The sequence below is a fragment of the Pelophylax lessonae genome (assembly GCF_965119305.1).
Source record: "Pelophylax lessonae genome assembly, chromosome: 5".
In the NCBI taxonomy this organism is placed as follows: domain Eukaryota; kingdom Metazoa; phylum Chordata; class Amphibia; order Anura; family Ranidae; genus Pelophylax; species Pelophylax lessonae.
The window spans coordinates 531,821,244-531,833,488 of NC_138772.1; the positions used below are offsets into that span (position 1 = coordinate 531,821,244).

Genomic DNA, 12,245 nt, shown 5'->3' on the forward strand with positions numbered 1-12,245 from the left:
GAAATCTTTATTGTGGGGCTGTCCTGTCCTCTTCCTGCTGCTACCTCTTCTCTCTAATCATGTTGAATATGTTTGCCGGTGCTCAAGCTGTGGGCCGCAGTAAGCCCTGAAGAATCTAAAAATCGAAATTATCTAGAATGCCAGCACTTAGGTGGAATCCACAAACAGAGCATTTGATAAATGGAACCAAGCATAAAATGAACACAGAGGGGTAACGCGTTTTAGCCGTTAGGACTTCATTATGCACGATTAAGACCTAACAGCCGAAATGCATTGGACCTCTGTGTGGATTTTATGCTTGGTTCCATTTAAAAAAGGTTGTTTGTGGATTCTTCAGAAGTTCCAGCATTTCTTCAAGATTAGGTATGGCAAGCTTTACATATTTACATTGGTTGAGCTTGGACCACTGTAAGTATGTATGTGCCATACCTGTGGGACCATTCAGAGAACACTTTTTAATTCCTCAATGAATGAAAAGTGTTCTCTGATTGGAGGAGGCAGATATCATGATGTTACCGCTTAACAGCTCCACTTCGTCCAAATAGGGAACACTTTGCATTAATAGAGAACATGCAAAGTGCTCCCTGAGTAGTGCCCATGCCAAGCGAGGGACCTTCTGTGTTCATAATTGAAACAGGGGAGCTGCTCGTTATGGGACCCAGAAGCTAGTGGAGACCGCTGTAGTAGAGGCTTCCACAGGTGTTGTACACGCATATTTACACTGTTCCAAGCTGGACCAATGACACAAAGGTGTTCTATCGGGTTGAGGTCAGGACTCTGTGCAGGCCAGTCAAGTTCCTCCCCCCAAAACTCACTCATCCATGTCTTCATGGACCTTGCTTTGTGCACTGGTCCAAATCATTTGGTGGAGAGAGGATTATGGTGTGGGGTTGTTTTTCAGGGGTTGGGCTTGGCCACTTAGTTCCAGTGAAGGGAACTCTTAAGGCGTCAGCATACCAAGACATTTTGGACAATTTGATGCTCCCAACTTTGTGGGAACAGTTTGGGGATGGCTCCTTCCTGTTCCAACATGACTGCACACCAGTGCACAAAGCAAGGTCCATAAAGACAGTGATGAGCGGGTTTTGGGTGGAGGAACTTGACTGGCCTGACCTCAACCCAACAGAACACCTTTGGGATGAATTTGAGCGGAGACTGCGAGCCAGACCTCCTCATCCCACAGCAGTGCCTGACCTCACAAACATTCCCATAGACACACTCCTAAAATTTGTGTGGACAGCCTTCCCAGAAGAGTTGAAGCTGTTACAGCTGCAAAAGGGTGGGCCAACTCAATATTGAACCCTACAGACTAAGACTGGGATGCTATTAAACGTTATATGCATGTAAAGGCCGATGTCCCAATACTTTTGACAATATAGTGTATGTGGGTTACAATAGTTTGAAAGATTGAAGAGAAGATATCTATACCTATCAATAATGTCTGTGCTGGGAGGGTGAGATTATGAAACCGGTTATCTCTGCTATGATTTGGAACGCTCTCCTTCCAAAACTAGTGAGATGTTTTCAATACCAAAATATGTGTATTAATGTGCCAGTGGAACCACACTCTCTCCAACACAGAGGAGACTAGGAGGGGAAGAATTTGGTCTATCTGAAGGGTATACAGTACCAATGTACAGTGGTGTATTTAGGTTTTGTGCTGCCCTAGGCCTGACTAAACTTGTGCACCCCCTTAATTTAAATAACATACAGGCAGGTATGACCGCTTTGTCGGGGGTGCCAGATTGATTTGCCTCCTGGACCCTGCCCTCCGGCCCAATTCGCCCCATAAGCCTTGCACTATACTAAAATTGTAGCGCAAGCCGGCGGGGACCCTTTTCGTGCGGGAGGAGGTTTTTTTTTTTTTTCAGTACGAGGTGCAGCTTTTTGCTGCCCCCCTGCAAAGTGCCGCCCTAGGCCTGGGCCTTGTCGGCCTAGGCCAAGATACAGCACTGCCAATGTAGAGTAAGTTTAGACATCAGTTCCCAATAATCTATACAGTTCCAGGATTTATATATTGAGAGAAAGGCTTTCCGCTTTTGGGTAGTAGTGTATTGGGTGGCTAAGTCTCTTTCCCATTAGGAGAGGATTTATAAACAGTAAATTTATCATGTAGGGCACTGTAGAATATGGAGATACCTTTTGTATTGTGGTACAACCATTGCATTTTTAAGTCAATGGGGTTGATTACTAAAACTGGAGAGTGCAAATCCTGGTGCAGCTGTGTATGGTAGGCAATCAACTTCAGATTGTTCAATTAGGCTTTGACAAAAAAAAAAACTGGAAGCTGATTGGTTTCTATGCACAGCTGCACCATATTTTGCACTCCCCAGTTTTAGAAAGGCTTGTTTCACACGGCCTGCATTCCGTTGCGGACCGTGCTCTGCTCAGCGGGGATCGATCTGCCGATCCCCGCTGAGCAGGCGGATGACAGCTCTGTCTCCGTGTGCGGAGAGGGAGGTGTCAGAGCCCCACTGCTCTCTATGGGGAATCGGATGAGAGCAGACCACCTGTCCGCTCTCATCCGATCCGATCTCCTGGACGGATGGAAAATAGGGTTTCCATCTGTCCGGATTTCACGGACAGGATTGGATGTGAATGGCAGCGGAGATGTCTCCGCTGACATCCGCTGCCCCATAGGGATGCATGGAGGATCCGATCAGATCCGCCAAAAAAACTGACAGACGGATCTGATAGGATCGTTCGTGTGAACGAGGCCTGAATCAACCGAAATTATTTTACTGTAGGTTTGGGAGGAGCGGAACTAGGAGTGTCTAGTGTGAAATATTAGATGACTGGATGATTTTCTATCATATGAATACAACCTAATCATTTATTTTCTATCAATTTCCAACTTACCAGGATGGTTGGCCTTTATATGGGATTTAATAAGGCGGTCGTCTGAGAAGGACTTTTCACAGGCAGGGCAGGAGTAGGTCTTTTTGTCCTGCAGAGAGAGAGAGAGAAAGAGAGATGCAGACAATCAATAACATTACAGAGTAATTGTAACTTATGAGCCAGAAGAGGCAATGTATTGACTAGCCAATAATGTGATTGATGAAGCAGAGTGTTTTACTGCAGCGCTGAGTTTTCTGTTGACAAAAACTGGATCATTTTTAACCAGAGGTAAAAAAAAATTTCATCCAGAGCCAAACTCAATGACAGCGTGAAGTTCAAAACTATCAAGCACTGTACAGCTGTAGAAGACTGCAAGGAATTGTATACTAAAAAACCTTAAAGCGTAACTCCATTTTTGTTGAGAAAAAAAAAAAACATTCCCCTCTGGGTGATCTCTGTACATTGCAGGGATTTTAACAAACTTTGTTGCAGATTCCTTCCTTTTGTTATTCTGAAGTAACCCTTGTTTGTTCCTCTGTGCTGAGTGGGTCTAATGGGAGTGGTTTCATAATTATCAATCAGCTGTGGCAGCTGCAGGGCTCTAATGAGGAAATCTGCTGGGCCTGCATCCCTTTAGACGTGTTCCTATTGGGAGTATCTCACCAAAAATTAAATTTTTGTTGCAGGGGATGCCAGAAATCTGACATGCATCTCAGTGCAGACTTCTGTGAAAATTGGTGAGCCAATCACAGAAGCAGGAAATTATGTTTCTGGGGGTGTGGTCAGTATACATTCTGTGTACAGAACAGTTCCAGGCGGCCATATTGGATTGCATTTTCAAAAAATTACAACAGCTGCAGATTGAAAGGGAAAATCTATTTTTAATAACATTCAATTATAATATGATTTGTGTCGCAATTGTGTATGCTATATTGTTTTTTCTTTATATGCTTTTTTTTCCCCCCACAAAATTGGAGTTACTCTTTAACCACTTTAGCCCCAAGCCCATTTTTGACACTTTTTGTTTACAAGTTAAAATCAGTATTCTTTTGCTAGAAAACTACTTAGAACCCCCAAACATTACATATATTTTTTTTTTTTTAGCAAAGACTCTGGAGAATAAAATGGCGGTCATTGCAATATTTTTTGTCACACGGTATTTGCGCAGCGGTCTTTCAAACACCATTTTTTTTACAAAAAAAATTAAGAAAAATCACATTTCACTGCATTTTAAAAAACTAAACAGTAAAGTTAGCCCATTTTTTTTGTATATTGTGTAAGATGATGTCACGCCGAGTAAATAGATAACATGTTACGGTTTAAAATTGCGCACACCCGTGGAATGGCGACAAACTACGGTCAATAGAAATCTTCATAGGCGACGCTTTAAAATTTTTTAATGCTTACCAGTTTAGAGTTAGAGTGTAGCTCTTTTTTATTATTGCTCATGCTCTGGCGATCGCGGCAATACCTCACATGTGTGGAGCAGCGATTTCATTCGCGTCGCGACTTCCATATACATTTTCTTTCATGCGCGAGCTTACAGCGACTACATTTTTTTTTTCCTATTGATTTTATTTTTTTTTTTTAATTTTAACAGGTTTTTAAAAAAAAAAAAAATCTGATCACTTTTATTGCTGTCACAAGCAATGTAAACATCCCTTGTGACAGCAATAGGCAGTGACAGGTACTCTTTATGGAGGGATCGGGGGTCTAAAAGACCCCAAACCCCTCCACTACACTTCCATGTATTCAAAACGCCGAAAACAGCATTTTTAAATACATTCGCTTTTTGAAACTGCCGTCATGGACGTCACCTCCGTTTTACGTCATCGGAGACCGATCGAAGCCGCATCCGGCTTAGTTCGGGACTCCATCCAGCCGCCGGACGCGCCGGCTGGGTGCTCGGTTCTCCCGGTGGGATGGGAGACCCGGGCAGAGCTGCAGAAGGTGGCGGGAGGGGTAACGATCGAGCGGCTCCCGAGCCGCATCGGTCATTACCACCGGAAAGCCGACCGCCGGCTCTAAAAAACGGTATCGGGGTGATGCATTTAAAGTGAGCCGACGTAGGTCTACGTCAGTTTGCGTTAAGTGGTTAAAACCTACCAGATTTATAGCTGAACTCCAGGCAGAAGGCTAACTGCAGAGCTGAAATACCCAAGTATAAGACATTGTAGCTGCCAAAAGATTTGCATCTTTGTGCCGCTCCAGTGTTGCTACAACTTCCCCATTTACCTGCCCACAGCCAGCTGTGGCGTATTCTATGTGGGCAAAACGAAAGGATGCTTTCAAAAAGAATCTATGATCATGTACAGGCACATCTCAAAAAATTTGAATATAATCAACAAGTTAATTTATTTCAGTAATTTAATCTCATATGACATAGATTCATTACACACAGAGTGATATATTTCAAGCATATCTTTCTTTTAATGTTGAGGATTATGGCTTATAGCTAGTGAAAACCCAAAATTCAGTGTCTCAGAAGATTAGAATATTACATAAGACCAATAAAAAAAAAAAGATTTTTAATACAGAAATGTGGGCTTACTGAAAAGTATGTCCATGTACAGTATAGGATGCACTCAATAATTGGTCAGGATTCCTTTTGCATGAATTACTGCATCAATGCGGCGTAACATGGAGGCGATCAGCCTGTGGCACTGCTGAGGTGTTATGGAAGCCCAGGTTGCTTTGACAGCGGCCTTTAGCTCATCTGCATTGTTGAGTTTGGTGTCTCATCTTCCTCTTGACAATACCCCACAAATTCTCTATAGGGTTTAGGTCAGGCGAGTTTGCTGGCCAATCAAGCACAGTGATAACATGATCATGTGACCAGGTATTGGTAGTTTTGGCATTGTGGGCAGGTGCCAAGTCCTGCTGGAAAATTAAATCAGCATCTCCATAAAGCTGGTCCGCAGAGGAAAGCATGAAGTGCTCTAGAATTTCCTGCTAGAGGGCTGTGCTGACTTTGGACTTGATAAAACACAGTGGACCAACACCAGCAGATGACATGGCTCCCTAAACCATCACAGAATGTGGAAACTTCACACTGGACCTCATGCAACTTGGATTCTGTGCCTCCCCACTCCTCCTCCAGACTCTGAGACCTTGATATCCAAATGAAATGCAGAATTTACTTTCATCCAAAAAGAGGACTTTGGACTACTGAGCAACAGTTAACAGTTAAGTCAATTTTCTCCATAGCCAAGGTAAGAAGCTTCTTACATTGATCTGGTTCAGGAGTGGCTTGACACAAGGAATGTGACAGTTGTAGCCCATGTCCTGAATACATCTGTGTGTGGTGGCTCTTGAAGCACTGACACCAGGCGGAGTCCACTCTTTGTGAATCCCATCCAAATTCTTGAATGGCCTTTGCTTCACAATCTTCTCAAGGCTGCGGTTATCCCTGTTGCTTGTGCACCTTTTTCTACCACACCTTTTCCTTCCACTCAACTTTCCATTAATATGCTTGGATACAGCACTCTGTGAACAGCCAGCTTCTTTAGCAATGACCTTTTGTGACTTACCCTCCTTGTGGAGGGTGTCAATGACTGTCTTCTGAACAACTCTCAAGTCAGCAGTCTTCCCCATTAAAGTTTAACCTACTGAATCAGACAGAGACCAATTAAAGGCACAGGAAACCTCTAAAGGTGTTTTGTGTTAATAAGCTGATTAGAGTGCGACACCATGAGTCTACAATTTTGAACTTTTTCACAATATTCTTATTTTCTGAGATACTGAATTATGGGGTGTCACTAGCTGTAAGCGATAATCATCAAAATTAAAAGAAAGAAATGCTTGAAATATATTACTCTGTGTGTAATGAATCTGTATAATGTAGGAGTTTCACTTTTTGAATTGAATTACTGAAATAAATTAACTTTTTTGAGATGCACCTGTATATTACATCAGTATAATTGTATAGTTTTGGATGAAGTTACCTGTTATTTTTAGAACAATGATGTTAATGTTTGTCGTTTTAAAATAAGGCTAAGAATTAGGTATGAATTACTAAAAACATTTTTTTTCGCCCCTTTCCTCCTTGTACTTGTGTACCATTGCTATATGTTAACTTTACAAATATGTTTTGTATATATTTTTCAATGTACTTTATACTATGATTTTTTTCTTTTTGATTTTGCTTTCACAATACATGTGTGAGACCAGAAAAAGTCCTGAAGAAGCAGATGTCTTAACCGCGAAAAGTGTAGATCAGGGGTATTGGAATAAAATTTACAGAGGTACAATCAGTCAAATCTTCTTCCAGCAGAGGTCCGAAGAGCATGTATGGGGGAAAGATTCAGATCCTTCACATCACAGCCCCCTCCTTATATCACAATCCCATTCTTACATCAGTGTCTTTATGCACATCACAGTTTTCGCTTCAGAGCAGTGTTCTCGGGCCCCCTTCACATCCCCACCCCTTCACAGTAGTGTACTGAATCCCCTTTACATAACACCCCCCCCCCCTTATTCACAACAGTGTCCTCAACCCCCTTTCAAATCATCACACCATCACACACAGTACTGTCCTCTGCCCCCTTCACATCAACTCTACCCCCCCAACATGCAAACATGCAGCACTGCATCCCTACACATCACCTCCACCCCACCCCACAGCACTGCCCCCCCTTCACTCACTCCCCCCCCCCCACCCACAGTACAAACCCGCCCCACCACACACACACACAACAGTGTGCTCTACCCTCCTTCACCTCACACCCCCACAGCACTGCCCGCCCTCACATCACCCACCCCCCTGTACATTGCCCTCCTACAACACTGGACCCCTCGCATCACAACACCCCACCACACTAGTGCCCTCTGCACATCACCCCTCACAGCACTGCCTCACTTCACAGCCCCCCACAGCACGACCGACTAACCTTTACATCACCCCCTCCTCTCCCACAGCCCTCCCCCCTTTCACATCACATCACACCCCACCCCCAATGTAGTGTGCTCTGTCCTTTTAAAATACAGCCAGCCCCCCCCCCCCCCAAGCTCAGCCCCCTTTCACATCATCCCCCCCTCCCCTTCACTCTCCTACCTTAGACAGCGCGGAGAGCAGGAGGCAGGATAGTAATGAATGAGTAATGAGTGAGTAATGAGTGCGGGAGGTACAGCTCAGTATTGGATAGAGAGCAAGAGCCGCAAGGGTTAACTTTCCAGAATAACCAGCAGGTGATTGGTTGCTAGGACACAGGGCAGTCCTAGCAACCAATCACTTGCTGGTTAATATGAAAAGTTAACCACTGGCAGCTCTCATCCTCCATCCCATGCTGAGCTGTGCCTCCTGCATTTAGTTCATTACTATCCCGCCTCCTGCTCTCCACGCTGTCTTTAGAATGACAGCGGTGGAGGGTGGGGTATAGAAGCCGCTACTAAATGGCACGACCGTGGGACCGGATAGGACAGTGGTCTGTTCCAGATCCGTTATTTAGTGATGCCTGCTGTAGACTTTGGTTCTCATTTTTGTTTTTACTCTCTATTGTTCTCTAAGGTCTGGTGATGAACCCCATTCTCTAATTAATGTTTTTATACTGACTTTGGTCTAATAATTTTTATAAAGAATTTTTTAAATAAAAAATATTTTATAATATGGCATCTTTGAACTACCTCCGGAGATATAGTTAAAGTCCCCGTTGTTTTATCAGTGAATTGGTATATTTAGGAGTTGGGGATAATATCTCTGTTGGTTCTTATAGCTAGATCTATACCAACTTTCCAACTCTTCTTTAAGATCTTCTGTTGTTCTCCATTTTAGATATTCCAAGGCTTTGCATCCCCGTGTGGATTGTGGGATGTGGCCGGAGTCGTTCCAATGACGACAATTGTTGCTGATGGAGCAGACGCTGCTTCCTGATTGGTACAATATGAATATTTGAAACCAGGAAGCAGGCTCGGTGTAGAAACCGACAGCGAGGCTTGGTGGATAGTCGGATGATTGCCGTGAAGAAGGAGCGTGGCTGCCCTCCCCCAGGCAGCACGCACACTCGGAAACGCGTCGCATGCAGATGACGTCATCCTCATTCGACTATCCACCAAGCCTCGCTGTCAGTTACTACACCGAGCCTGCTTCCTGTTTTCAACTCCGCTATACTAGCCGGCCACAGTGAGGGGATCTCAGCTCCAGCAGGATGGATGTCTAGGACTGGATGATGATCACTTCCCCACATTGGAACCCTGTCTATGGGCATGTATATATGCTTGCAGATGTGAGTGTATAATTTTATTCATTAAACTTGTCATATAAAGTCTACAGTTAGAGGTGCCTCTGTCTTTCTCTGCTTCATGATTGGTGCTGACCGTTTGGCCATTCTACAGGGAGTGGCTGCTTTGGTTGGTGTCGTAACAAGTGATCTGAGTCCCTGTTGGAGTGGCTTGCATGCTCCTCCAGCATGTAGGGCAGCTGTGACATCAGAAGCTTTTGGCGTTATAATGTCACACGCCACCGCCATCATTTTGGCACGCATCTGCCAGCGGGTGGCGTTCCTGCTACCGCCATCTTGCGACATCTCGCCGCCATCGTTGCTGCGAAAATGCGGTCAGGTGAGGGCGTCATTAGGGGGTATTTATGCATTGAGGAAATTTTTATGCATTAGGGGGATTCCTCTTCCAGCCTACGTGCCACAAGGCTACTTCCTGTGGTCCGTATGAGGACATAATGGTGGTACATTCTGTCTAAGAGGTATATCCTTATTCATATAATTTTATGACACCTCACAACATCATAGTGTTTAATCTTCAGAGGCAATTACTTATAGTCCATATGTTTTCTTTTCCTCTCTCGCTTGATTTAGTCTTGTTGATTTTAACTATTGACTACTGAGGATTGGGCTGACTTGACTTTAGGCCTTTGACCTTACACATACAAGTCTTAACTTATAAGCAGCACTAGCAGGGGAAAAGTGTTTAGTGTCTAATCTAACAAGGTAAAGGCCACTGATAAATATATACTGGAAAATGTTCCAGCATTTAGAAACCTAGAAATATGACGGCAGAAAAAAAAAAAGGCAGAGTAGTCCATCAAGGCTGCCCCCCCCCCCCCTTTTTTTATTCTTTTTTTTATACGGTTTGTATTCTTTTTTTTTTTTTTGTTAACTTTTTTGTCTGAGTATAGATCTATACGTGTCCCAACCATGTCAGAAGCCATTTATTGTTTACTGGCTCACCAACTCTGCTGGAAGTTATTCCAAGCCATCAACTACCCTTTCAGCAAAATAATACTTTCTAAGATTAGTTTTGAACTTTCCTTCCTCCAGTTAGTTTGAAGTCATGTCCTCATGTTCTAGAATTTGGTTTCATATAATAAAGACTGCCCTCCTGAACCTTATTCACCCCCTTGATGTACTTAAAGGTTTCAATCCTATCTCCCCTTTCCCTTCTTTCCTCTGTACATATTAAGTTCCTAAAGTCGCTCTCGATAGGTTTTATCCCCTAAACCACAGGTGTCAAACACATGGCCCGTGGGCTGAATGTGGCACCCCCCCAGGTCATTTCATGTGGCCCTCGCATCTCTCCTGCAGCTGCAGGACCCCCCTTGTCTCTGTAGTCAGCAGCAGAGAGGACATAACTCTTTTGCCAGATCCTGCACTCCTCTGTGCAGCTGCAGAAAGGCTCGTCTTTGCTCCCCCCCCCCTCTCAGCAGTCCGCAGCAGAGAGGAGGGCAGAACTCCCCCTACAGATCCTGCACCTCTCTATGCAGCCGCAACACCACCTTGCCTCTCCCTCCCCTGGTCTCAGAATTCAGCAGACTCTGGAAGCCGACTCCAGCCCTCCTCTGGTTCTCCTCAAGACTTTGCATTTCTTCCCAGATCCATCCACATCTTCTTCCTGGCAGCAGCACAAGGTAAGGGGGTGCATTGTGATGTAAGGGAGGGTGGGTGACTCTTGACTTATGATGGTGGGGGGGCTCTTGACATCTCATGTAAGTGTGTAAGGGGGGGGGGTGCTCTGGACATCTAATCCTACAGAGATAACTGGCCCTTTGAGAGCAACCATAATGCTGATGCGGCGCACAAAGAAATTGAGTTTGACACCCCTGCCCTAAACCTTTCACCATTTTTGTTACCAGTCTCTAGACTCATTTAGTATTTTTGGTATGCATTCAGTGTTTTTTCATTATTTCTTAGAACATTGGAGACATTGGTCGGAGACATTATCCGGTTCAATAAAAACCAGCCGACATTCAGCTAGTGTCTATGGCAGCCGGTCTGACAAAACCTGGCTGTCCGGCCATGCTGGAAAACCAGCATCCGACTCCCGATCAGCGCTCTCCACCAATGGCTAAGAGCATTGACCTAAGTGTTCTGGCTGGGGGGGGCGTCCCTCTGTCAGAACACAATAGCTCAGCAGGGGAGATCGTTGTCTGAACGTTGGGTAGTTAGTACAGCAGCTCTGACCTGAGATGTCCATTTTTTTTATGTTTAACCTAAACCTAAAATTGTGTACCGGGCTTGAAAGAGAGAAAAATATTTTCTAAGTCTAAGAAACTCTCAAGAGTCCTCTATGTGATGCGGCAAATGATGGGGTGAGTTGGATTTTCCCTCCTCGCCTTTCTCTGCATTAACCTCTTCCTGCACAAGCGGGGAATTTTGATACCCTTGGCTACTCATTTTAGGTGAGATTGGGATGTTAGGACATCGTATGGCGAGAAGAATGCATTTTGATATTGTGATGTTTATTGTTGTAATAAAGGCTACTTTTAAACTGGTTTGCATCAAAACTGCCTGTACATTGTCTATGTGTTAATGGAGAGTTTTTGCTGTGCTTTTGCAGTCTTTGCAGTGTGGTAAAATGTTTTGAGGCATTTTTGATGTGGTTCTCATTCATTTCAATTGGGGAAGGGGGGGGGGGGGTAGGGCGTTTTCCGGTGCGTTTTTTTTTTTTTTTTAACTCATCAAACATGTGTATTTATTTTTAACTTTTCAGGCGCTTTTTTTTTATTAACCACTTCTGCCCCGCCCACCACACATTTACTGCGGCAGTCAGGCGCTCCTGGGCAAAGTGACGTAGTACTACGTCGCTCGCTTAGGAGACTCTAGGGGGCGAACACGCGCCACCTGCGGCGCGCCCCCACCCTTTAGCTGGGGAGCCAGCGCGTGTGACCGGCGACTCTGATGGCCTCCGGCCACTTGCGATCTCCCGCAGCAGAGAGAGAAGGGCAGACGGCTGATGTAAACACAGCCGTCCGTCATTCTCCCTGAAGTGATCACAGAGGCTATGCGATCCTGCTATATAGGATCGTATGTCTCTGTGATTACTTCACAAGCCATGCCCTCTGACAGTTAGAATCACGCCCCTAGGGACACATTTAACCCCTTGATCACCAGTGCAGTTAACCCCTTCCCTGCCAGTGTCATTTTTATAGTAACAGTGCATATTTTTAGCACTGATTACTG

At 44.5% G+C, this 12,245-nt stretch overlaps 1 protein-coding gene across 2 annotated transcripts in view; it reads right to left on the reverse strand.

The window, feature by feature from the left end:
* ZFAT (zinc finger and AT-hook domain containing) overlaps positions 1 to 12,245 on the reverse strand; it is a 352,480-nt gene that overhangs the window by 199,482 nt on the left and 140,753 nt on the right. For both annotated transcript variants that reach the window (XM_082258103.1, XM_082258102.1), the window contains exon 8: positions 2,860 to 2,947. In XM_082258103.1, coding sequence (XP_082114229.1) covers positions 2,860 to 2,947 — 88 coding nt within the window. The remainder of the gene's footprint in view (positions 1 to 2,859; positions 2,948 to 12,245) is intronic.